Source organism: Diabrotica undecimpunctata, chromosome 9, assembly GCF_040954645.1.
Source record: "Diabrotica undecimpunctata isolate CICGRU chromosome 9, icDiaUnde3, whole genome shotgun sequence".
Taxonomy (NCBI): Eukaryota; Metazoa; Arthropoda; class Insecta; order Coleoptera; family Chrysomelidae; genus Diabrotica; species Diabrotica undecimpunctata.
The window spans coordinates 118,360,030-118,387,805 of record NC_092811.1 but is presented as its reverse complement, the minus strand read 5'-3'; the positions used below and the strand labels follow the sequence as shown (position 1 = coordinate 118,387,805).

The 27,776-nt window shown below is 34.4% G+C and overlaps 1 protein-coding gene across 3 annotated transcripts in view; it reads left to right on the top strand.

The window, feature by feature from the left end:
- Nucleotides 1-27,222, top strand: part of LRR (capping protein regulator and myosin 1 linker 1 leucine rich repeat protein) — a 68,519-nt gene extending 41,297 nt beyond the window's left edge. For 2 of the 3 annotated variants that reach the window (XM_072544870.1, XM_072544871.1), the window contains 6 exons: nt 211-427; nt 1,467-1,718; nt 1,859-2,089; nt 2,374-2,619; nt 7,387-7,445; nt 12,895-27,222. In XM_072544870.1, coding sequence (XP_072400971.1) covers nt 211-427; nt 1,467-1,718; nt 1,859-2,089; nt 2,374-2,619; nt 7,387-7,445; nt 12,895-13,002 — 1,113 coding nt within the window. In that variant the 3' untranslated portion in view covers nt 13,003-27,222. The remainder of the gene's footprint in view (nt 1-210; nt 428-1,466; nt 1,719-1,858; nt 2,090-2,373; nt 2,620-7,386; nt 7,446-12,894) is intronic. The other variant, XM_072544872.1, reaches the window with a different exon arrangement.
- The last annotated feature ends 554 nt before the right edge of the window (nt 27,223-27,776 follow it).

The window sequence follows — 27,776 nt, the reverse complement described above, 5'->3', positions numbered from 1 at the left end:
CAATTTTTGAAATTCTTTAAAATAAAGTGCTGTGTATGCAGAATAAAATATACGTGACCTTATCAAGATTGCAAAAAAAAACAAATACTATTCATTGGTTATACCTTGGTTTAAAAACAAGCAAAGTCTGAATGATTGTTGGATTCGATGTAGATGTGTTTTTCTTTTTACATACAAAATACATAGTTTTAACACATACATGCGTTGTAGGCTACTCCACATCTCTCCATAAAGCGTAAGAGTCTACACGGACGAAAACTACGGCCTAAGTCAGTGGTAGATAGCGTAGAAGGCATCTCTGCTGACGACATACCCAGTCTGTTACCATCTCTTCCTGGTAATTCCGAAGAAGAAGACTCAGTTACCGAATTACCCAACACCAGCCATCAATTACAACATCTAGTCAAGGGTATTTTCCTCAACAAAGGTTAGTTCATTTTTATTCACTACAATACATACAATAAACGCAAAACAAAAACCATTACGTCTATTTCATTTATTACCATACTTTGACAGCTTAAGTCGGGATTGCTCAGGGTTTTTTTAGCTGTTCACTCACAATACAATTTATATTTCAGTTGATTGCTGTAGTGATGATGTCCTATGTATAATTATTTCTGTCATTCCTTTCATGATCTTTTATAATTCATTTCATCTTTTATAAATCAAGCTGCATCAAGATCCAGTCCACATTTCCAAGACTACCCGATCGTCCTTCAATTTGTATTTCTTTACGCAATGGAAATTTGTTTCCTTTATATCTTTCTTAACAATCTCGAAGACATTCTCACAGCCTGTAGGAAATAAAACGAAAACATTTCTTAGAGTAGTTGGGTAATGTTACTACGGGACCACTTTATAAAATGGCGGCCACCACTGACGTCTTGGTGACATCGCAACGCCGCCAGCTGTAAAAAAAATGGCGGCAAATTTAAAAATTTGTATTGTGAGTTTCAAAACAAAATGACACACGGTATTTTGGATATTTACCAATATAGATAATAGGATACACAACATATAAAATATAATTTTCCCGCTCCTATATGTATGTAATAGATTACATAAAATATATAGGTTATTTCTACATTTACGTAATTTTAAAAGGCATGAAATTCCAATTGGGTTAATATGAATAAAGATTCTTTTAACTAAAAACTAAATAAAAAGATATTTATTGTCCATCGTGCACCGTTGACTTTTCATTTTATTCACGAATACATTTGATTAAACTACTCTTACATAGGTGGCAGCACCAGTCCAGTTTTTAATAAAAAGGAATATCAAAGGACGAAATAAAACAAAGTAGTATCTGAAAAAATACAAAATGTGGTTAAAATAAATATTTATATACAATGTATCATATAAGATACGATACCTAATAAAGGGTTAAATAAATAAAGCACTTTTTCTTGATTGATTGCTACGTTTGCCGCATGGAGATATATTTATTAATCAATAATTTACAGGTCGACCCAGAAGAGCGAAGACCAGAGCTCCCACCCGACCTGTGGTAAATCCTCCCGACACCACAGACTCGGTGTCTCAAGATTTGGTCGAAGGTTTGGATTCTTTCTTCCGTCCTGGATCAGTTACACCGACATCGGATGATTGCCATTCGTTCCACACTGCCGGAAGTCCAAATCACGATTTTTCATCGCCGACTCTCAGCGAAGATCGCAAAACTCCGAAATTGAGCAGGAACTCGCCACTTTTAAGAGGTGAATACTTTTATTATGTTATTACTTTAATGAAAAAAGGCAGAAACTACCAAAAAATAATGTTTATGATGTCTACTGACTAGAGAAACTAAGAAATATGTGCAAAATAGAAAATGTAACATTTAGTCATATAATTTCAGGTTTAATGACACCTACACCCAGATCTCGGTCCATAGACAATCTGGAAAAGTTCTCTCCTTCGTCTTTGAGGAAAAACAACGACACCACTTCGTCTCCATTGACTAGAAGACTGACGGGCGAAAGCATAGTTTCCAGAGACAGTAGTGATGGTAGCATTGCAGCAGAATCCAGTTTCGACCATTCACCTGGAAGTACATTATCTAAAGGGATGTCTTCCGATGGATCCAAAGGTAAGAAAATAATTTTATGCATGAGAATTAAAATGCACATACGATATTTTAAGTAGTCTTCTCAAAATCCACATCTCAAAAGTGCTGTTGGAGAAAATACCTTACTGTTAACTTAACGTTACAAACATCAAATTTCAAATCTTCTTATTGCAAAATAAGTGTATCCCTGTTTTTGTATAATTCGGACCATCCATTTAAGAGATAATTAGGCCATTCCAGACTTTTGATTCACTATGTAGATCTTTTTATTTTTTTTATTCCTAAAATTGTTTTACTTGTTTTAGAAGAGTGTGACAATATCAAGCAACAGATGAAACAGCTAAAAAGTTGTCCGTCAATAGCTCCCAAGCCGAGACCTTGGTCTATGGTGAATTCCGAAGGAAAATCTAGTGACCTCGGTTTGTTGAGCGACGGATCGTCTCCTAACAACTCAACAGGAAACACTCCCGATTCCGCAGAGGCTTTGGATAGTTCGGAATCTTCGTCTATAGACAGACGGCTTGCAAAGGAAGTTAAACTGAAAAGGAGCAGTAAGTAGAAAGACTATTTCAGTACAAAAACATTTGCTTTGGGTGTTTCATTTAATGAAATTATTATGTTTTCATAAAAATATGTTTCTTTGTTTTGTGGCTCTTGTTTTTTTGTATATTTTGTGTACCAAAGTGTATTTTTCGTCCCTAATTTTCAGACACGGATAATTTTTTATTTTTTATGTGATATACATACACTACAGGCCTACCAACAGAAAGAAATATAGTTACAGGAACTTTTGCTGATGATAGCGCCACACTAGCGTCGCCTGATAATCTAATAATGGCTTTAGCCATCCTATAGCGTTTCATAGAACGCTTATACAAATGGGGACGAAGCAAAGAGAGTCCAAGTAACTTCAGTCTAAGAAAAGAATGATGTCTAAAACTACAGAATCCCAAATGTATTGAAATTTATCAATCCACACGCACAAAGCCATAAAGTACACATATAGACATTAGATTAACATGGAAATCAAGTATGTAATCAAGAAATTAAAACAGATGACCTAAAAATCGAAAAGCTATAGTGGTTAAGTGAGGGTCCCAATCTGCGGAGTATCCAAGATAAAAAACTTCTTTTATAAATAAGTAGCATCAAACCAATCTGGTTTTATGCAATCGAAATTTGTGAGTTTATAGCAGCATATCCTTTGCTGCTATTATGCTAGTCTATGATTTTTCGTTTAGTGGCTGATATGATCCATTTTACATCTCGATTCAAATGGTGTATTAAGACTTGAGCATGATTCTAAAACAAGCAACATCAAAGAGGACCTGCTGTTGGACAAGATTTTATCATAGTATTATAGAGACGAAAACCTCTGGAGGCATCACATTAGCCTAAAAAATTGTTGTTAATTGTATCTGCGTTAAGTATATTGGTGCAATTTGAAGGAGTAGCTTATGACCGGCTATGTTTATACGCGTGCGCATATGATTGCGTGCGTGTATGTATTTAAAAGTGAAGAGAAAGACATACGGGGAGGGAGATAGAAACTGAGAAAGGGGTTAGTAAAAGAGAAAATTCCAGACGTTTAATTGGTTGTATTACTGTGTAATCAAGTTCAGCAGGTAACCGGTTATACTTTATCATATATGTTGTATTAGATTTTCCCTCTCTTCATTGTAAAATTTTAGAACAGAAGATGTTTTATGAAAACATAATAACCGTTTTTTCATGAACATGCTTTAGCTTTTTGCTATAAATATTCATTTTTGTATTTAATACCAGTTGTTGGTTTAAACCTCCTAAAACTACTAGTTTAGACAAATTCTTTGAAAAATATGGAAGAATGTTTATTACATGGTGCAATCATGATTGTAGAAGGCTTAGGCCAGGCGATATATGTTTAAACACTCTCATTTGGGTAAATCGTGTATGATCCTATTTTTTGCTTTAATCGCTTCGAAATAGTATTAAAAATGATAATTATACTATGCGGATACTACAAAAGGTGGGCTAAATTTTTTATTAAACAGTTTGTGAAAAAAATTAGAAAAATTGTTTTGAATTGTTTTTTTCTTTTCGTTGCTTTTATCTCATCAGCTATGCATTTTAGAAAAATTTTGTGACGACAAAAAAGTGTTGCATTTAAATTTCCTACAAGATAGAATTGTTTGAAAATTGAAATCATTAAAAAAGGGTCAAAAATCAATGTTTTTTTTTTAATAATCTTTTCGGGTATTTAAAAGCCACATATAACCGTCAAAATTTGCCCAGAAAATCATTTTAATATAAGAAACAGTAAACAAAATTTGAACACAATCGACCTAGTAGTTTTCCCAAAATAATTTTGCAATCCAAACTCTTGCATTAGAAATTAGTGTAGCCCATTCAGAAGGTACCCAAACAAATCTTTTAGAAATAAATTTTTCTTTTGATTGAAAATTGAAATCATTAAAAAAGGGTTAAAAATCAATGTTTTTTTTAATAATCTTTTTCGGGTATTTAAAAGCCACATATAACTGTCAAAATTTGCCCAGAAAATCATTTTAATATAAGAAACAGTAAACAAAATTTGAACACAATCGACCTAGTAGTTTTCCCAAAATAATTTTGCAATCCAAACTCTTGCATTAGAAATTAGTGTAGCCCATTCAGAAGGTACCCAAACAATTCTTTTAGAAATAAATTTTTCTTTTGTAGCATGTACAGAGTCTACGGGCATGTAAGTATGCCCTGGAAGAAGGAATACAATTTTTACGTATTGTATTGTTCTTGCTGATTGTAAAAACATGTATAACATAGTTAACATTGTCTTGTTCTTATTTTGACCAGAACAACTATCGCTGTAAAGTGCTATTGTCTTAACTTAATGTCTCTGGTCGAGAGACTGGTAATGAGAGAAAAACTAGAAACCGCTAAACAACAACATCAGAGTGTAGAACAAAAACGGAGTTATATAAGACGTCATGCTAAATGCGGGAAAAGAACTTCTGGGAAAGAAAACAAGAGTAAAAAATAAAGAATGGATGACTGATTTTGCAGATGATGGACCAAAGGAGATTAATGAAAAACAGGAGCGCGAAGAAATATCAAGAAATCAACCAAACAATTAAAAAAGAAATACGAAGAGCCAAAGAGACAATATCCACCGAAAGATTCGAGAAGCCACTGGTCAATACAAGAGGAGAAACACACACCTCCTCATAAACAAAGACGGGAACCTGGCGACGACAGGTAAGGAGAGAAGTTGATGACCTGGAAAATGTACATCGAAGAACTTTTCTGGGACTACTGAGGTAACCTTCCAAAAATAAATTGTATGACAGGGCCGTCAATACTAGAAAGCGAGGTGAAAGCAGCTTTAAAACAGTTTAAGAATGGTAAGGCCACAGGTTCGGACGAAATACCCGTTTAACTTATTAAGGTGATGAATGAAGTGAGCACGAAGGAGTTAACTGAACTGTTTAACGTCATATACGATTCAGGTAATATCCCAGAGGAATTACTATTGTCAACATTTCTAACACTACCAAAAAAAAGATCTGCGAAATCGTGCGAAGATTTCCGAACTATCAGCCTTATGAGTCATGCACTTAAGATTTTTCTTGAATTTACAAGAAATTCGAAGAAAATATCGGTGAAATGCAATTTGGATTCCGCAATTCCATGAGTACACGTAAAGCACTTTTCGCCTTACAAGTCCTACTTCAGAGATGCCGCGATGTCAGTTGTAATGTCTATATTTGTTTCATTGACTACGCCAAGGCATTTGACCGTTGTCAGCACCAGAAGATGGTCGCCGTCCTCGAAGAGTAAAATTGGATGAGAAGGACATTCGGATCATCATGAATTTATACTGGAACCAGCGTGCTCATGTCAAGGTCGAAGACCAGCTGACCGACCAAGTGAAGATCATGCGAGGAGTAAGGCAAGGCTGTGTGCTCTCGTCGACTCTTTTCAATATATACTCTGAGGAAATTTTTACTGAAGCCGTCACAAACCTGAGATGGGAATCCGAGTGAACGGTGAATACATCAATAATATCCGCTACGCCGATGACACTGTGTTACTAGCAACCAGTCTAAATGATCTAAAAGCTTTACTAGACCGAGTGAGACTGTGAGCGTAACATACGGACTTGAGCACATCCTTGCTGTGCTGCAGCGATCTCAGTTTGGGAATCAAAATGCGGATAGTGAGGTGCTACATTCTTCCAGTGTTACTATATGGAGTTGAAGCCTAGACACTGACGCAAGCCACAGAAAAGCGGAATGAAGCCTTCGAGATGTGGATCTACAGGAGGATACTAAAAATATCGTATGTGCACCATGTCACCAAGGTTGAGGTCCTACAGCGCATGACAAAAGAAAAAGAAGTAGTGCTTAATTTAGTGAAACAACGTAAGCTTGAGTACCTCGGCCATGTGATGCGGAACGAACAAAAATATCGAATTCTTCAACTCTTTATGCAAGGGAAAGTATTTGGCAGGGAGGACCGGGACGCCGTCATATCTCGTGGTGTAAAAACGTCCGACAATGGTTTGGGATGACCTCCGCGGAGCTGTTTCGCAGAGCAGTCAACAAACCCATGATAGCCTTGATGGTCGCCATCATCCGGACCGGATAAGACACTGAAGAAGAAGAAGAATTAAAATTGGGATATATATAATATTCTTAGCCAAACAATTCAAATCATTTTGTGATAATGTTATTTCAACTGAGAGATTTTGAATGTTGTCATCATTGTTCTGTAGCGAAATATTTTCGAACATAATATCGTATTCTCTTATTTCTTCATCCTTTTGCTGTTTTCCCAGTAACGCGATCCAATAACTCCTTACCATATTCTACAAATTTTATACAAAGAGTATAAAAACATACCCTTTAAAGGCACAAAATGATTTTACAAAAATAGTACAAAAAATCCGGCTCTTACGATTGAAAGGAAACAATAAAATTGGTAATGAATACTGTATGTGTCACGTAGGCCAAAAATCCTGTTTTTGGAATTTTTGTCGCTTAAGATGTTTTGTCAAAAACCCCTCGATATACAATTTACCCAACCCAAAACAGATACTGCCTGGTCTAGTTATACAAAATATGCAATGTGCTATATATAAAGTTTTCGTACTTATCGCTAAAGAAAAAAAGAAACCAAAAAATTTGGAGAATTTTGTAAAGATCACAATTAAAAAAAAATTATATAGGAAACTAAACTTTTGAAGATCTTTATTGTTTGTTCGCATGATTATGTTTTTTAATTTGACGTTATGTTCAGTTGCTCATTATTTTAATTTAAATTATTTTCCTTTCCATAAGGTGGTTTGCAGAACTATTTTCCAGATCGTGGAGATTTTTCGTTTTTCTCCCGCTACAAGGTATATTTTATTGTTTATTTTTATTTAGCTTTTGCCTGCGTTCATTTTCCATGCTGTTGTTTGTTTTGGTATAAGATATTAACAATAAAATTGCAAAATGTCCAAAGTTTGTTATTTGTCCAAAATATTAATAAAGTAATAGCTAGAAGTCATACAAAACGCTTAAAAATAGTTATATTAATCTATTACGTCAATAAAACGTTATGAATGTCGACTGTTGAGCGCAAATCTTGACTAAACTGACTTACATTAGTGTTAACTAATTTCAAAAATTAATTTTTTTATACGTACCCTCTTTTGTTTTACCTTACCCCGTTTAAATTTTGTTTTGTCCTCTTACTGAGCCCTTGAAATTTTTAAACGGCTCAGACAGTTTAAAAAGGTTCTAAAACTGTTTCCTTGTGGCATGTTTAAGTTAAATAATGTATTTATATGGGATTAAACCACAATTGTTTGTAATAAAGTTACAATTTGGGTTTGTTTTTGACGTTTCAATTTCCAATTTGGAAATCGTTTTCAAAAGATTATTTTAAAAAATAAGGAGGTATTTTAACCTGTAGATGTTTATTAATAGGCGCCTTAATTTGACAGCTGACTTTTCAATTCTGACAGGTGACAATTTTGAATTGGGAATGCTTCATTATGAGAAATGCACTTTTTGTGTTTTCAATTCTGCAAAATATTTCTGTTTCTGGATTCAAATCCTCATATTGTGTACATGTTGTAATTTTATTGTTTATTTTCAACTCAAAAGCATCCTCTTCCCTTGTACGTCAATGAGATTTTCGAGTTCCTCTTGACTGCTAACTAGTATAATAGTGTCATCTTCTTTTCTAATAGTATTCACGAACCTCCCATTAACCTTTATGCCATTTTCGAGTTCCTCTTGACTGCTAACTAATATAATAGTGTCATCTTCTTTTCTAATATTATTCACGAACCTCCCATTAACCTTTATGCCTTCTCGAATGTCCTCTAGTGCGTTTTGAAATATCTTCCCTTATTCCATGTTAAAGAGAGTTTGAGAAAGTATGCAGTCTCACACCTCTTCTTATAAGAATACTGTTGGTTAGCTTATCTTCACTTCTTAGGGATACTGTTTGTTCCCAGTAGAAATTATTTATGAAATTAATGCCACTTTAGTGCAATCCCTGTTCGCTAAGAAAGTTTATTAGTGCAGTACAAGACATTAGCAAGTCATATTTAATTCACTACGAATAGGCCAAACTTAACTGACCCACAGTTGTGATAGAACACACCGTGAAATATATTTGTTTGTAATATCAGTATTAAACAAATCAAAGGCAGGTGAATTATCTCAGCAGCAACCTGAAGCAGTTACTTATCTTTTGGAAATTTATTAGATCATTGATACCAGGTTATGAATATCGATAAAAATAGATATATTTAATATAATGTTTATTGAAAAAAACCTAAAAATACGATAATATTCTGTCTGTGAACAAATTAAAAAGAATAGCAGATCAAAATCGTCTAGGGAGAAAACTAGGAAGAAATATATCACTAATGCCACCGCTTTTGGAGTGATACCAACTTTACAATTTTTGCCCGTTTCTTCCCTTATGGTCATCGTCATCAGTGGTACTACACTTCTAGTTTAGTTGAGTCTCGACCTTCACCACTAGTTTCTGTTCATCGTTAACTGTTACAGTTAACGTTCTTATTATCGATTTTTCACTTTGAAGTGAACACTTCTTATCACTCACTATGATGTTTATATATATAGCTTTGAGGTTTATTGGGATAAGCAGCGGTTAAATAAGTGTATTCTTTTAACTGAGTTTCAAGCTTTCGAAAATGTTTATTTTCATCATCAGGAAAAAAACTGAAATAAAGTGCGACTGTTAGTACAGCATCCTCGAAACATATATTAAAAGGTGTAAAGGTTTTAGAACTTACGTTATTGAGATTTGTCTTTCGTGCTTTCGTGGATGTTCTACTCACAAATATTAAAAAATACATGGTGTAAAAGACCAAATTGACAAATTATTCTATACACTAACGCATAAGAAAAGACAATTAAAAACAGTTTAAAAGCCACGTGTGTCGGTCCACTGTGAGTTGTGAGGTTAAGAGTAAATGTCATTCCTGGACATTGCAAATGACACCACTTCTTTTACTTTTTCCCTTTTTCTTATGAAGTACTACTACTGTTAGACTAGACATCAAAATTTACATACATCAGGGCTGAATCTTCTCCTTAAATCCAAAATTATATTGAGAAATACAAAAATAAAACTCTACAAAACAATAATACGCCCAGTCTTAACATATGGTTCAGAGACCTGAGGATGGAGAAAAAAACTTGAATCCTTCGAGATGTGGCTATACAGAAGAATCCTAAGGATATCATCGACGGACAAAATAACCAACGAGACTGTACTACGAAGAATGGGGAAAGAAAGAGAAGTGATGTATATGATTAAAAAGAGAAAGTTAGAATATCTCGGGCACATAATGAGAAACGGCACTAAATACAGATTACTGAAAATAATCCTTCAAGACAAAGTATTCGGAAAGCGAGGAATTGGGAGAAGAATAATATCATGGGTAAAAAACCTGAGGAAATGGTTCTCCACAACAACAACTAATCTATTTAAAGCATCAGTTAATAAAATAGTTATAGCCAGAATGATCGCCAATATTCGAAACGAATAAGCACCAAAAGAAGAAGATGTTAGGATGTTTCGAAAGAAATGTACTAAGGCGAATCTATGGAGCAGTGAATGACAATGGAGTGTGGAGAAGACGATACAATTTCGAACTGTATAGAATATACCAGGAAATTGATATCGCAAAACATATTAAGATAAGACGTCTGAGGTGGATAGGGCATGTAATGCGGATGGAACAAAATGAACCATCTAGAAAAACGCTCCTTGATAGACCCATTGGAAAGAGAAGAAGAGGAAAACCCAGAACAAAGTTCCTTGGGAATAAAAAGTGAAACTGGAACAAAACCATGAAGTGGAGATATCCAGGAGTATCTAGTATACCTGTTGAATACAAAGCACGTGGTGTTCGTGGTGACTTAGCCCTAGACTCCAGCACAGATCAGAGGTAATGTAAGTCGATAAAATCTCACCAGCTCTGGGGGTCATGTAAGATGCCCCCATTTTTAGTTTTTATTAATTAACGAAGTTAACAGTCTATTGCATTTACCTTTGTAAATTCCATGAGGATTGTTTTTGTTACTGATGTCCTTCCAATGTTTTTCTGTGGCCAAACAATGTTTTTAACAACTTTTTATTAAACTGATGATGGAATGATTCAGTTCCGAAAAGATCTTCTTTAAAATAAAAGTTTTAACCTTTTAATAAGCATTTTTTTATACCTTGATACACACGAACAACACGTGCTTTGAAATTGGGAATACGTGCTTGGCGGAGAAAGGCGATGGATAGGGACTACTGGAGAGAAATTCTTGAGGAGGCCAGGAACCACGCAGGGTTGTAAAGCCAGAACGATGATGATGATGTTGGATTTTTTGAAAAGCGCGGCTGACACTTCGGTATGTTACCCTCACTTCTTTTACTCTAGTTGTAACGCAAAGTACGCTTTGTTTACAACACTCCTATTTAAACGATTCTTAATAATTTTGTTTGCTAAAAGTTTTGTTAAAAACTTTGACTTTTCTTATAAAAGATTGGTTAATTTCAGCCCTTAATGTTGATAATTAACGAAACAGTGATATAAAAAAAACGGGCTATCTTGATTCCTAAGGGCCCTAGAACATTTTTTTTTTATTTTAAAAGTTGTGTTTTTAACCAGCTTTCCAAATATTTTTTAGCCATTTAATTTGAACTAAATTATACGGAGTTATTGTAAATGTTTATAAGATATGAGCAAAATATTAAGTTTGACGTTTTGGTTGTTTATTTAAAAATATTTCCACTAAAAAATTGATGAATCCCTAGATGAGTCTTTTTGTAGTATCTCATGCTACATAACGTATGGTCCTAAAGTTTTGGGAAAATTTCAAAAGCATATAACTCTGACCACAATAATCTTATATTTTTATTAAATTATTCAACAATTTAACTTAACTATCCTTACTATAAATCAAAATTCAAACGACAGACAAGGGACCATTATTTTCGATTTGCCTAATAATTCCCCTGACACGTTGCATCATCCTTTGGACGACCTCGGCGTCAATTTCTCTAATTTTTGTATATATGCGGCGTCTTAACTGTTCCTGATTTTGTGCTTCCCATCCGTTATTATAGACTTTCCGACTTAATATTGCCCAGAACTCTTCAATTGGACGAGCCTGAAGTAGGTTGGGGGGATTGTCTGCTTTCGGTACAAAGGTAATGTTGTTAGTTTCGTACCAGTCCCTTGTGATCCTCGCGTAATGACATGAAGCAAGATCTGGCCAAAAGACTATTTGATCATTTGCATGATGTGTGTTCACAAACTGAAGCAATTTAGAGAGATATCTTTGAATATAAATATTTGGGTTTAAGGCTTCGCCTCGAACAACACCAATGTAGGGCTGTGAGATAAAGCCAGCCTCAGAAATTGCACATCATACCAAAATTTTGTCCTCAAATTTTTTCTTACTTTTGAATTTTATTTCATCAGGTACATTTTCGTAATCGTTCGTGTAAAACCCATCGTTACCCTTCATCTCAGAGTTGGACAAAGTAAAATATTTTTCATTGTCCATCACGAAATGTACTCGCCTTAACGCGCGGCAACATCTCGGAATTCTCTCTAATTGATCCTCTGTGTATTTTGGAGCTTTCCTTCTTTTCCGGTAGATAATATTGTTACTCGATAGGGTCCTGTATACTGTAGTCTTTCCAACATGAAATCTTCTGGCCAGTTTTCGCTGTGAGACCCCAATTTTGTTCTTAGCTGCTTCAATCAGTCTTGCCTCTCTTATATGGTTCAAAATCCGCGGTCGGCCACTTTTACGCAAGTTAACACATGGTATCTCTTTTTCACATTCTCTGATTGTGCGATAAATTGTCGATTTGCTTATGTTTTGACTCGATAAATATTAACAATATCTCGTTTCGACATTCGCCCAACCATATTATAAACACCTCGACGAATATCAATTTTATAAGACATTTTGCAGAGCACAAACCAAAATATTCTGCTTTGTTTATTAAATGTCAGTAACTGATGAAATTTCAATTCCATGGCCTTCTTTGTTAAATGCATTTTGCTTCTCAATCAGACCAGGTGAAATTTTTCCCAAAACTTTAGGACCACACGTTATTTGAACTGTCAAACTCATACACAATACAGTTGTGTAAAAATCTAACTTTGGTCTAATTAGAAAGAGGCGTAGACAATAATAGGTATAGTAACAATAAGATTTGATGAGATGGACATTTTGCAATTTTCTCACACTAATACTAAAGTAATACACACAATATTTTAAATGTACCAAACGTCTTAATGATTTTCACAGGCGATAACGTCTAAGAAGTTGGAGCAATCCGTTAACAACGGCGTAGGAGCAAGAAGAGACAGCAATTATAATTGTAGAGAAGCGGAAGATGCACACATAGGTAGATAGTTTTCAGAATTTCTAGGATTAACCCAAAAAAATTAGGATCGGAATACTTCCTTGTTGTATTTTTGTTACCTTGGCTTTTATAGTAGGCATCTATTTTCGAAATGAAAAATACGAAAATACTTATCTTATTGATGACGGGATGAAAGGAGGGTATCAAGCTTTTTAAGTGGTGCTTTGAAAACAAATTTGTATTGGATTTGAATTTTTAATACATTTAAATTATACCAAAGTAGAAAATCTGTTAAAATTTATTCATATATATTGGAAGTACTGCAATACTGCATTGTATTAGAATAATACAATGCATAATAAAAAATAAGAATTGTTTAACATCATTCTCTGTTTTACACAGAAGTCTCATGACTTTGTATGCCTCAAATTGTATCTGTTTATGTTGTAAAGTGATTTCAGTGATAAATTGTTTTCAGTATTAGTTACTTTTTCTTTTGCGGGTCTTAATTCATGGTGGTTAGCGATTACAATACCAACCTCGTCTCTGTTTATTTGGGTTATGCAATAGATGATTTAGGTAAACCATCTTCCTTAATTTTATTGTTAGGATAAGCTGTCTGTCATAGTTGACTGTTCGCAAGACCTCTTCGTTACGCACTCTTGCGTCTACTGTATTTTAAGAATACATCGATAGAGCCACATCTTCTAATTTATCCAGACTTCAGGTCCAAGTCTATTTCGTACGGCATTCCACATCTTCAAATACTCCGTAATCAAGATGTGGATTTCAAAAAGTCCGTTTTACACAAAGCTACTCCTGTAAGTTATTTCTTTTTTGGGAGTCAGTTGGCTATATATACCACAGTCCAAGTATTTCTATTGACTGAGCTGTTCTAGCATGTTACTGACGATGAATGTTAGAAGTAGGGGACAATAATATCCATCCTTGTATCTCACTCCCCTTTGCATTTCCACCTTGCGGGATGTTCTATTTCCAAATTGTACTATTGCGGTAATATAAAGTTGATATTAATCCCTTTCCCACCTCTTGTTAATTCACGAGATGTTTTGATGACCTGCATTTGAAGCAGAACCAATAACTTTCACCTACAACCTTTGGATTTTGTTAAATTATTTAAACTCAAGTCGATATTGGCTCGATTAATAGTATTTTCAATATTCATTCATTCAGAAGTCATCATTCTTCTCTTGATCATAATAACGGTCGTCTGTAACTCATTCACTGCCTGCCATACCAGCGTGCTGTGCTTTCATATGTCGAACAAGCCATAGCGACATATTTAATACTAAAAAGAATTTAGCAGTTTAATTTAATCTACACTCCGGTAATGCACGTGCTAAAACCCATCTTTTTATCTAGATTTTGGCCTCGGCACCATTACTATTTCGCCTTGATCAGAAATGTTCGATGAAAATCCTGATCAGAAATGTTCGATGAGATCGAGCTGCAAACCCAGTCCATCTTGTGGTCGTATATACTTTGTCCAAGCAGAAGGTAACACTTTGATTCTCCTCTTCTTCTTGTCTCAGGCGAGACACTTCTTGTATCTGGTATTTTATCATTAGAGTTTCATACCAAACCTTTTCCTTTCATTATACTCCACCATGACTACTTTCTTATGGGGAGTTTAGGGTCAGATCTAACTGTAGTATCTGGCATAGTCCTAATTTGCTCTCACCTCCTAAAATTTGGTCCCTTGATATTTTGGAGTTGGTAATTGGAATTCCAGTGCAACCTGTTCAATCCTACCTCAAACTGCTTATCGACTCATAGACTCACATGTAATCCTCTATCGACGGCCGGCTTAGAGCCCAGTATTACCCACCATAAGTTTTTTCTTTTGTTTACTATAACGGGCTTATACTACCTTCAGATTTACACTTTTGGTCTCTGGAAAGTACATTAGTACACAGTTTTACTTGGGGCTTTCTCCTTAATTTTTTCTCTCGCAAAAGAAAGTCTTTTATGAACTCAAAGAACTCTTACTTAGCACATATCAACCCAAATTACCAGTCCATGAATGCACATCCTTCTTATATATCGAGGAGCACATGCAGCTGCATCGATAATCTTTGTTAGAGCATCTTTTATGAGTCCTATTTCATTCTTGGACATAATTATGTACAGTAGTTTTTGGGATTACTGCTATATGGATTCGCATTAGAACAGTTCCAGGACCATAACTTTTTGGCGCGGAAGTAGTAGGTTTTTTATGTAATTTTCTAATCGGAAGTACTTCTGATTGACGCTGTTCTCTTAGCAGCTTATACCACATCAGTTATCCTTCGAAAACTAGTCGGTTTTCCTGATTTGATGCCCATGTTAATATCAACACTGCGCTCGTTCATGTTCTTGAGCATCTTTTTTTGAGCTCCGGTTAAGCATTTCCGAGATATTTCAAGTTCTCGGTGTTTTTTGTAATAGTACTCGAATCTCTCTTTAATATCTTTTTGTGTCGATGTTGCAGGGACTGGTAACGCTTCTTTAGTCTGTTAGACATCCTTTTTGAAAGTAGTTTTGTTACTTTATGCATTTCCAAGATACCTCAAGTGTCTCGGTGTTTTTAGTAATAATACTCGAATCTCTCTCTAATATGGTTTTCTGTCGATGTTGCGGGAACTGGTAACTCTTTCTTAGTCTGTTGAACATTCTTTTTGGAAGTAATTTTGTTACTTTTTTGATCCTTCTTTAAGTCACCTCTTTTTTTATTATTTGTGATAATTCTTTTTACACCGTAACTACCACGCAGGTTTCTGCATGGCATATTATACGCTTACTTTTTATATTACAATAATAATTATTTTAATGGTTACAAAGTTTTTATTAAAACCATTTGTCAATAAAATGCTTGATACCCACCGAAAATCCCAAACTAGTATTTAACGTTCTTGACTGCCATGTTTTTATGATAGTGACAAAGTTATTTTTTAGACTTTCATGTATTTTACTACGACTCGATTCGATAATTACCGTTTAATTATAGGAGTATTCGGAAAATATTTGAAGTTTGCGAATTTAGATAGTTGTAATTCGGCTTTTTATGATTTATAATCGGAGACAAGTTGTGCTTCCTTTTGAAAATCCTTTAATGATAAAGAACCGATAATATGATTATTCTTTTTTGGAGGAAAACTAATAGCAGAATTATTATGTCCCATTTATAGATTTTCATGCATAAGCACTCAGTACTACAACTCTGTTAAATATTATGTTAATGTAAGATTAAAATTAACATAATATTTTAACGTAAAGAAACTATTAATAATCTTAACCTGTATATGTTTGACTTCTAACCTGTATATGTCAACTATATAAGTTGACTTTGACAGTTGACTTTTGTACTTGTCCTCGATCTTAGCGGTATTAGCCAAAATTTTGAGTGAAATTCTGAGAGGTGTTGTTGAACCCTCGGATTGATATCAAATTCTGATCTTTCTGTGCTTATGTAGCTAATTTTAGAGATGTTTCTGATCTCATATTAACTCGTTAAAGTTGGTAAGTATATTATTATTGCTATTCTTCTTTGAGTATTGGTAATCAGAGCCTGCTACATTCTATTGATATGTTTGCTTCAAAAATGTAAATCTATTAACCAGCAAAAAAATGAAGCGTATAAGAGACTTCAACAGCGCAGTACGAGGTTAACTCAGGAAGACTATAAAAACCTTCGAAGAGAAGAAAAAAGAACGTTAAGAAAAAAAAAGGAAGAGCAATACCAAAACGTTTTAAATGAGATTGTTAATTTCCATAATCAAAAAGACTCAGAAGATTCTACCAACAGATAAACAGCTGTAGAAAAGAATTCAAACCCAGAACAATAGCCTGTAAAGATAGGAATGGTTCTATAATTAGTGACAAGGAACATGTACTAAACAGATATGCGAATCATTTTGAAGAACTGCTTAATAGTAATCATGAATATGAAATGGAGGCTCCCATGATTCAAATTAATGAAAGTGATCGGCAGCCACTACATACCGAGGAAGAAAGTAGAGAAGCCATTTTGAAATTGAAAAATAATAAAGCCTCCGACTTGAATAATCTTCCTGCCGAACCCTTTTGACACATATGTATAAATTAATAACAAATCTGGCAATATAAAGAGACACGCGCAGGCTGGAAAGTAGGTATACTATGTCCACTTCACAAAAAGCAGACATAATGGTGTGTGTTGTGATTGACGCAACACTTAATATAGCATATAAAGTACTATCCATCGTTTTGTACGAAAGAATGATAGATATTAGTGCGGCTTCCGACCAAATAAATCAACAGCAGAGCAAATATTTACAGTGAGGCAGATTCGAAAAAAAAAGCAGAAACACATATATCACAGAAAGTGATGGAGTCGAAGAAAGCTGGGCAAAAATTAAGTCCAATATCTTAGCCTCGACGAAGGAAGTTCTTGGTGAAAGAAATATAAATAAAAATAAATCGTTCACAAGGTGAAGAACTCCATGGTTTTGTACAGAAGTGAAGGAAAAATGTAAAGAAAAGAAAAAAACTTACCTGAAATACATGTCAACAAAAAACACAAGAGACATACCATAATTACAAGACAATTAGAAACGAAACACAGGCACTTGTAAGAAAAATAAAAAAAAATGATCACTAGGAACGTTTTTTGAAAGAAATGGAACATGCTTTTTACGGTCTGCAAAAGGAAATATGACGCTTCATAAGAGGTCAAAAAATGGAGGTAAAGGAACCAAAACACATAGAAAAGGATACGTGGATTGACTACCTAAAAACGTTCTCTGCAGAGGAAGAACAAACGACGCTAGAACCGGAAACACCAGAAATTACCACAAACGAAGAACTTAATATAAATGTACAGGAAGTTCGGAAAATACTTGAAAATCTGAAGAACAGAAAAGCAGCAGGTAAAGACGGGATACCAAACGAATTACTGAAATATTGTGGATCAGCAATGACAGAACAATTAACAAAATTAATTAATAAAATTATAAAACACAATAAAATACCAGAAGAATGGAAAACGAGCGAACTAATTCAAAAAAGAAGATAAAAAACAGCCAGAAAACTACAATGGTATAAACTTGTTAAATACTACGTTAAAACTTACAACTAGTATTTTACAATTGCTAATAAATCAGAGTATAAGTTTAACAGATGACCAACAGGGTTTTCGTAGTGGAAAATCGTGTACAGATGCAATATTCGTTATAAATCAAATTACTTAGAAATCACTAGAGTATAATAGACAAGCATTTCTGTGTCTGATTGACCTGAAAGCGTTTGACAGAGTAAGACTCAAAGATGTAATCCATCTTCTGTATAATAGAGAAGTTCTCCTAAATATTATAAAAACTATCGAAAACATCTACCAAAACAACAAAATGGAAGTCAGAATAGATGGACAACTTACAGAACCTATAGAAATAGGCAGCGGAATAAGACAAGGGAATTCATAGAGCCAAATGGTCTTCAATTTGATCATGAATGAAATCATCAAAAGCGTTAACAAAGGAAGAGGATACAGAATGGGAAACAAAGAAATAAAAATACTTTGTTACGCAGACGACGCAATATTGATAGCCCAAGATGAAGATAGTCCGCAAAGAGTTTTCCACAGATTTAACATAAGAGCGAAAGAATTTAATATGACAATCTCATCTCCAGATGCACCAGATGTAAAATAGAAATTGATGACATCAGTATTGAACAAGTAATGGAAATAAAATACCTGAGAATTACACTGTCTAGCTATGGAGACCTTCCATAGAGGTTTTAATCCGCCAATGAACGCGCAGAATTGCTTATAAAGAGGAGGAAAAAGAAGAAGGCAGATTCGTGAAAAAACCCTAGAGTTCGGCGTCGACACCTACCAGATATTCTTGAATTTCAAAGCCGCATATGAGTCAGTTATTTAACTAACTGAACTTCACTTACAGGAGCAGCGACCATGGTCAGACTCCACAACGATTTTTCAAGACTCTTCCATTGCAAAAATGGACTAAGACAAGGTGATGAACTATCGGGTCTCTTATTTAACCTTGCTTTAGAAAAAGTAATTCGAGAGTGTCAGATTAATATGAATGTTGCTATCTTCTAGAAATCTGTACAAGTTGTCGGATATGCAGATGATATCGACATTATAGCTAGATCCACAAAGTCTCTGACTGAAGTATTCCGGTCGTTAAGGACGTGTGCACTGAGAAAGGGACTAAATATAAATACTCAAAAGACCAAATAAATGTGTTGTACTGGGTCAAGCAGCCAGACACCTAAAAGAATAATAATTGACAATTTAGAACTGGAAGGGGCAAACAAGGGACAAGGGAATAATTAAAAACAGGGGAAAAGGAGATCGGACTAGAAATAAGTATCCAAAAGACATAAAAGTTAACACAGACAAGACTATGGGAAATAGATGCACAGTTGAAATTGAGGACGATATTGAAACAGCAGAAAGTTTCACATATCTGGGAGTTGCATTAAGCACAGATAGAACAGAAGAACCTTAAATTCAAATAATAGTAAAGGGAAACAAGCTTATTTTTCGCTTGCCCACGTGTTCCGCTCCAAAAAAACACTCTGGAGATAGAAAATCAGAGTATACAAAACTATTATCAGACCAATAGTATGTTTTGGGTATGAAACATGAAGATAGAAAACAAAAAGAAAACTGGAAGTCTTTGAAAGAAAAGTCCTAAGGAAGATATTTGGGCCTATTAACGAAAACTAAGTATATAATTGCTCAAAGAAGCTCCGATCTCACAATTCGTTAAACTTTAAAGACTTTTATGGGCTAGTTATTATATCATAGCTGATGCACAAATCCACGGAAAAGGTGGGAGGATGAAGTGATAGCTAATGCGCAAAGTTCTCACAAAAAATTTGTGAGAACTTGGAGAAGTTCTCACAAAATTGTGAAGTGTACCATGGGAAAAGGTAGAGACCTACAATTGGACAACTTCATACGTCTAGGCTCGCTATTGACTGAAGATAACAACGTTAGCGACGAAATTAAAAGAAAAATAGTGCTTCTAAAGAAGGCTTTGTTTTAGAACGACCTGTGAGGCCATTGATGATGATAATGGTGATGATTATGATAATGATGATGACACTATATAATATATAGGGACATAGGCCTTTTTGACTTGAAGGAATATCCATTCATTGACTTTAATTCGCTTTAAAGGTTAGAATGACAGGTGATTTTTTAAGGCGGTTAATTTGAATATTAATGATAAGAATACATTCAAAGGAGGACAGAAAATATCGATTATATAGTATTAAAATCAACGTATCAACTTCCGAAAAAGGTATGTCCCAAAGAAATCGAATTAAGTAGTTAATGTCCATTAAAAATAGTAATTAATATTAACATAATAAACACAAGAAAATAGCTTCATAACAATAATAATACAATTATCTACCTCCAGGAATTGTTTTAAATGTAATAATCATCTCTCCCAATGCCAATTTTTGTCAATATCCTAAAAATCCAAACAGAACCTGCTTTTTGGATATGATGATATTTGGATATAATAATTCTGCTGTTATTATACTCTCCGAATAATTGATATTGTTTTTTTATATAATTTACGGAATCAATAGACTGATATTCTGATCGCCAGACTCGAAATTTTTGTTGAACAATGTTACAGGTTAGGTGAACAACTTCAACTTATGGTGTCATATCTTGCAATTAGATTTTTTGGATAAAGACAGTATTATACGGTTGCATTTCGTTGGTTTTTTACCCTTTAACTTTTTTAAAACACCCGTTTTTAAGACGTCGTATTCAGCCAAGTATTTCGGATAATAAAGCGATTTTCGTTCGTGTTATTATTCGTGCGTTTACAGAATAATAATAGGAATGGCTTTGTGAGTAATATCCGGTGCGTTTAAAGCTGTTTACATCACACTTGTAGTAAAAGGTTTACACAATGCGCATTTTTACATGAATGCTTTCAAATTTCACAATAACAATTATAGCTTTAATAAAGAACTAAAAATTTATTTTTTTTTATTAAAGTTTCAACCTAAACTATAACTGAACCGCACGAGCTGTTTGTGCTGGATATTGATTAATAAGTGGCGATATAATACTTATCTAATGCATGGTACTTCGACTAGTCTAAAAAAATACTTTAAGGGATATACCCTCTCAAAAAAAACTAACACTGCACTGAGTACATGTAGAAGAACAATAAAATAGTTGTTTTTCCTCTGCATAGATTACCACTATTGAAATATTTCAGCATAGTAACTTAATCTGCTGTTGCAGGATACATAAAAAAGATAAACACTTGTGGGCTTGATTATACCCTCTGAAATTAAAGACTACCCATTATGCACTAACTTAATCTTTACTTTTACTTGCTGGGTCATTACATATTTTGATTTACCTCGTACTATTTCACAGTCACTAGAATACTGTCAAAGATACACTTAATCTCGAAAGATGTTTTCAAGCACTCAAAAAATCACCCATACCGGTACCGGCGATATGCCATTGAATCGAATTGAATTGAATCAAAGATCCCACCTAAGGGGAATTTTGAGAGTTTTATTTATTCTAAGCGCAATAAAGCATCTACTAATCGCTGGTCTATCTTGATTCAGAATTCAGCAATTATTTTAAAATTTCTATAGTCGGAACAGAGAAAAGAAGAACTGGAGAGCAAGACAGTAAATAATCATCTCGGAAGCGGCATTTGGCAAATGTAAATAGGGTCTTGAAGTTTGTTTTCCCATTTGGTATTCGAAAACGCAAAACGTTAAATACTTGTAGAAATTATGTAGATTCCTATGATATACAGTGTAAAAGAAAATGCTGCACACTTACAGAGTAAACAAAAAGCAAGTAGATCAAAACTCGATTTTCTTTCTTCTGATATAACAGCATATGTTGCAAATTCATCTTTTTCTCGGCTAACAAGTTTTCAAACTGTGACGATGACAAAAACAAGTCCTTGAGTTTAGTAGTGGTATCCACTTTCTTGGTAAAGTTTCGGTAAACATTGTTGTTATCTTGGGGATTCCGGATGAGGTTTTTAAATTCTAATTCAAATTAATTTGACAGTAGTTCTATTGGTCATCATCATAATTCTGGCGTTACAACCCTGCATGGGTCCTAACCTCCTCAAGAATTTCTGTCCAGTCGTCGCTATCCATCTCCTTATTCCGCCAAGCACGTATTATCTTATTTCTCATGTCTTCATCGATGTTATCAAGGAGCCTTGTTCTGGGTATTTCTCTTTCCTTGTTGTCAATAGGTCGCCATTCTGACTTCTGCAGTGTCTTGTGGCTGCCTTAAATTCTTTTTTGTTGATGTTAACTTTCTTATAGAATGCTCTGAATTCTTTCTTTCTATTTTCTATATATTTAAGTTCCTTATTTAAGTTTTTTTCTTTTGTGTATCCTCTTTTCTTCTCTTTGTCTGGTAATTCTGTACAGTTGTTGATGAAACCAATGATTTTTACGGGCACAAATTTCTGTTCCTATTTCATCTTTCGCTGCTGCTTCAGTGTCTTCCTTTATTCTGGTCCAGTAGGAGTCTATATCTGTCTGGCCTTCTTCATTTACATTTTGATTTCTTAGCCTATTGGTGATGTTTTCCTAGTACCGTTCTGCAATTTTCGCATCTCTCAGCTTTTGCACATTCCATTTTTTTTCTATCCATTTTATTTTCTTTACTGGTGTTTGAAATTCTTGCCCTTAATGTTGAGATCACTAGGCAATGATCTGAGTCTATGTTTGAGCCTCTATAACTTCTTATTTCTATTTATAGTCGAAGTATTTTTCTGTTGATAATTAGAAAATGTACAAATAACTTCACTAAAAAGTTTTAAATGCAATCAATCAGAAGTTTTTCAGCTAAGCTCGGCTTATTCTGCTAGCTCCTGGTCCACTATTTACGTCCCACTAGTGTGTTTTATTAGTCCAGTGAGTCAATTATTATATTTGGTAACTGAACTATGTATTTCTTCCGTAATCAAGGATATGTTGAGGTCATTAAGACGTTACTAATACTTTCTTCCGTTCCGGAACGGTTTTTAAAAACGGTTTATTTCAATTAAAATTACAAATTTTCGTATTGCGAGAACAAAATTATTTATTTGACTTTCTATACAAAGATTACACAAAACTTGACCAATATTCGCACCAAAGATCAGAATATACTTTTCAGAAGGTTTTTGGTGCGCTGAGTTCGAATCTGATGTCCAAATTGGCTCTGGTTTCTGAGATATCCTGACCTAAAAGTGCAAAAAAAACGGTTTTTTTGGTCGTTTTTGAGGTTATGTAGTATCGTAATATAATTTTTCTCCCAGAAACTTATAACCATCTAAAATAATAAGACTCAATATTTTCAATGACTTTGAGTTTACCCAGATATCTTCCTTTTTCGCTGAAATATCTCATTTTAAAGTTTCTTAATTTTAAAAAACCTTCAAACGGGATGTTTATGAATTTTGATGTTTTTCTAGTTTTTTATTGCTCTATTGACTCTTGTTCTCGTCTTTCTCTATTCTATAGTTGCTGATACTATACTCAAGAAGTCTATATCTAATACTTCTGTTTCTCGCCGGTTTTTCCTGTCCTATTAGCCTTCCATATTATCGGCACGCGTGATAGATTAATATCCCTGTAAGTAAAAAGTTAGACAGACTCGGCACGCGTGATAGATTAATATCCCTGTAAGTAAAAAGTTAGACAGACACTTTGGATTGTTAACCTCCTTAAGAACTGATGTGTTTGGGCTTCTGCCTCTCTCGGATCAGTCGTCTCAAGCCATCTCTCGGATTTTGTATGAACTTATACCGTAATGAACTTGTATATTTAAACTTTACAACAAACGTTTGAAATATTGAATTGAAATGAAATATTTCTATATACTGTGGTGTTACTACTAATCGATTAAGCTATATCATTAAAGTTGTTTTTACTGTTTAGGTTTTCATCAGAAAAATGCGCATAGTGTACCCGTTTTGTAAAATGTCATATATAATGGAGTATTTTTACCAAAACTTCGTACAGTATGTTTATATTAAAAGAACATTTTACTGGTTTTACTAGATGGTTGGGTAGTCAACTATAATAAGTTTTATTCACTGATGTTTGTTTAATATCTTGTAATATAAGCAATGTATACAAAGACTGCATTATTGCCAATATAATTGAAATCGTTTCTAAGAATCTTCGCTGAGAATGCAATACCTCAAATGTAACATATCTGCTAAATCTCGTGGATTTTACACCAAACTGCGCATTGAAGATTGCTGCATTTTTGGAGGTTGCTTTAAATATAATTTTTGTAGATTGTTGTGCATTAGCGATATTATTGGTAGATGCTGAAATCTTTAATTGCGCAAGATATGTTATATTGAAGGTATCGCCTTCCGGTGATAAAATACTGTTTTGTTGTGGAAATAAATGTGTTGACTTTAATAAAAAAAATCGGTTGCCTGTAAAGTCGGTTTTACGGGCGAAGATTTTACGTGACAACGTCTTTTTCTCACCGATTCAACGCGCCTAATTCTCTAGTGCTGCGCGCGCAGCGGACCGATCATGTTTGAGTGGGAGAGAGACGCAAGGCATTCGCTGGTCCGGCGGGCCTCTCTCTCGTTCGGTGACTCATCGTAACAGACGTGAGCGGGCGTTATACTTTTTCATGAGTGACTCCGAGCCACAACCTAATTTAAGACGTTGTCACGTCAAAAATATGTTACATAAATTAAACTGTTCATTGATTGTTGGTCACGGTTTAAGGCTGATAAAAATTATTTTATTTAGATCAACATGGTCCAAGTAGATTTTGGTGAATTAAATTATAAAGTAAGATATTTTGGTAAATTATTTAGTCAGTGTCTTCGATGACGAACATCAGATAACACTCGAAGAAGAAGAAGTCACTATCTCTGAGATTGTTTTCAGCTTAGAATCTGCTGAAATCAATAAGATTAGTTGGAAGTCCCTTGTCGAACATAGTTCAAAATTCATTTCAGAGAAGCTCAAACCTCAAGCTTACGCGCGTTCCTGACAAGGACCTTTGAAGAAGCTCGAGATCGAGTTAAATCTAGGGGCGTATCGATTGATCTGCTGAACTTTTTTAAACCCTTTTTAAATAAGCAATTATTACAACGCCATTTTGTACTATATTGGCAAAAATGACGATTTTGAAGACAGTATGTGCCATATTTTGTTGATTAAGTTTTTTAGATCAACTTTTTATATTATGAAATTAACTTTATAAGTTTTTATAAGAACTTAATGTTTTAAATAAACTCCTGGACAAAATTAATGCACCACTTTAATTAATCTAAATATTTACAATATGAACAAAAAATAAAACTAAGTTACATTGAAATAATAATAAACACCTACAAATAAGTCCAACATGACTTTACCATGACCTTAATTTACCTTATTGTTTCCTTAAAAATTTTTTTTGCCGGAAACGCGTAAATAAGCTTGCATCTCCAAATTGCAAGAAGAAAAAAATCAGTTAAGTAACACAATAAAATGCATCTGGATCAACACTAATACTGTGTAGGCCCTCCCCTACTTCTTATGACTGCATTTATGCGTCGAGTCATCCTTGATATAAAATGTTCAACAAAAGCTTGCGGAATATTCTCTCATTCTTCAATAACGGCCTCAACGAGTTGGATGTGATTGGCAATAGAGGGTCTACGACTTTGAATCTTTTTTTTGAAATAGTCCCATAGATGCTCTATAGGATTCATGCCCGGACTGTTAGGTGGCCACTCTAATAATGGAATATCAACATCATTTAGGTAGCCAATAACCTGTCGAGCCACATGAGGACGAGCGTTGTCTTGCATGAATAAAAAATTAGGTCCAAGAAACGGAGCAAAAGGCATTACATGTTCGACAATAACGTTATCTAAGTAATAATGGGCATTCATAGACCTCGTATGTATGGGGACCAACTCCGTACGAGCTTCAAAACAAATTCCCCTCAAAACATTTTAGGGCCACCACCAAAAGGTACTTTAGGAGAGATATTACAGCTGGCAAACCTTTCTCCTCGCCTTCGCCAGACACGCTCACGACTATCTGGAGCTTTTAGGCTTACTAGTCCCATTAAAGAAAAGAACTCGTTTCCAATCATCGATGGTCCAATTTTGATGCAATCTTGCAAAATTCAGTCTCTGAACCCTGTGTTCTCTGGTAAGCAATGGTTCTTTGGCCGGTTTTCTGTTACTCAATTCTGCTTCATGTAAAGGTCTTCTAACTATTCGAGACGATATCGCGACATTTCGAACATCTGCTAGTTCACTTTTCAGCAAATTTCTGGTGACTCTCCTATCTTAGAGAGCACGTTGTCTCAAAAAACGATCACCAATTTGATTAGTGCAACGTTTTCGCCCTTGCCCTGGTCTTCGTTGGTACGACCCTGTTTCATTATATTGCCTCACCTTGCGACTGATGCTGGAATGGTGTGTTCCTAAAAAACCTGCAACGTATCGCAATTGAATATCCTTCATCTAGGAAAGTCGATGCTCGCACTGCCTCCTCCATTGGCAAATTTCTTTGGCAGTTCATTTTTTTATTTGATTTTTATGCAAATGAACTTCTAAACATGCATGTGATGAAAAATGTCACAATAAAAAGCTTATTTCTCACAAGCACTTTGCTTTAATCGGCACTTTTTATGAAAAGTTTAACTCACTTTTAGACTAAAACGAAGTTTAATACAAACTATTGCTAAAACAAGACTATTGTTAGCTTACATAACAATTGTCACTGTCAAACAAGGTCCATAGGCAACTTACAGTACAGTCGTACAGTAAATTATCAATAAATAAAGATTATTGAGAAAAATATGAGTGGTGCGTTAATTTTGTCCAGGAGTTTAGTTTGACTGGGGAGAATTTGGTAAAAATACTTATCGATTATTTTTTGTATCTTCACGTTTTATAAAAATGATATTAAAGTAAGATGTTACAATGGACATATAGAGATAAATATATATAGAAAAAAGGAAGTTTTCTAGGCATTATGATTTTATTATTTTTTGTGATATTCTTTTTTTATTAAATCTTATTCCATAGAGGCAATATCTATATCTTATAAAAGATTTAGTTTATTTTTATAGGTATTTCAAAAATAATAATTGTTAAAGATTTTGTATGTTTCTTTGTATTGTATTATATACGTATTTTTTTTTCATACACATGTAGTGTACATGCTTCCATTTGTGTAATCTTTTTTATACTTTAAAATAAAGATTTTCATTATTTAAAGTCTTCCTGTTATTTTATTAGTTAGCGTTATTACATAATAACCTATTAAGCTATTAAAATAGCCTATGGTTCTTGTTTTGTCAACCGTAAGGACCCTGTCATACGAGCGCTAATGTCGTCACGTTAGCGTTGGTCCAACCGTACAATGGCACTACCATGAAGCTAATTGTATGAACGACATTGTCGTTGGCGAGTCCGCGTTATCCCAATGGCAAGGGTTACTAGTACGGCCGGCACCCGTGCGCACCGTGCGTTATTAGCGCACATCAAGGTATACGTAACGCTGAAAAGGCGTACAAAGTAATCTCAGCGCGACGCAACTACAGTCACGTATAACTTGGAAATTATGCGCCCTGTTTTCCGCGTCATCAACGCGACGGCATTAGCGTTTGCGTAATAGTTCCCTAACGCAGTAAAAGTTCAGAAGAACGGAAAAGCCACCGGTCAAGACAATATCAATGTCGAAATACTTAAATTAATTGCAGACAACGAAAGTAAAAGCCTCGACTTAATAACAGCACTATTCAATAAGGTATATGACACAGGTAAAATACCAT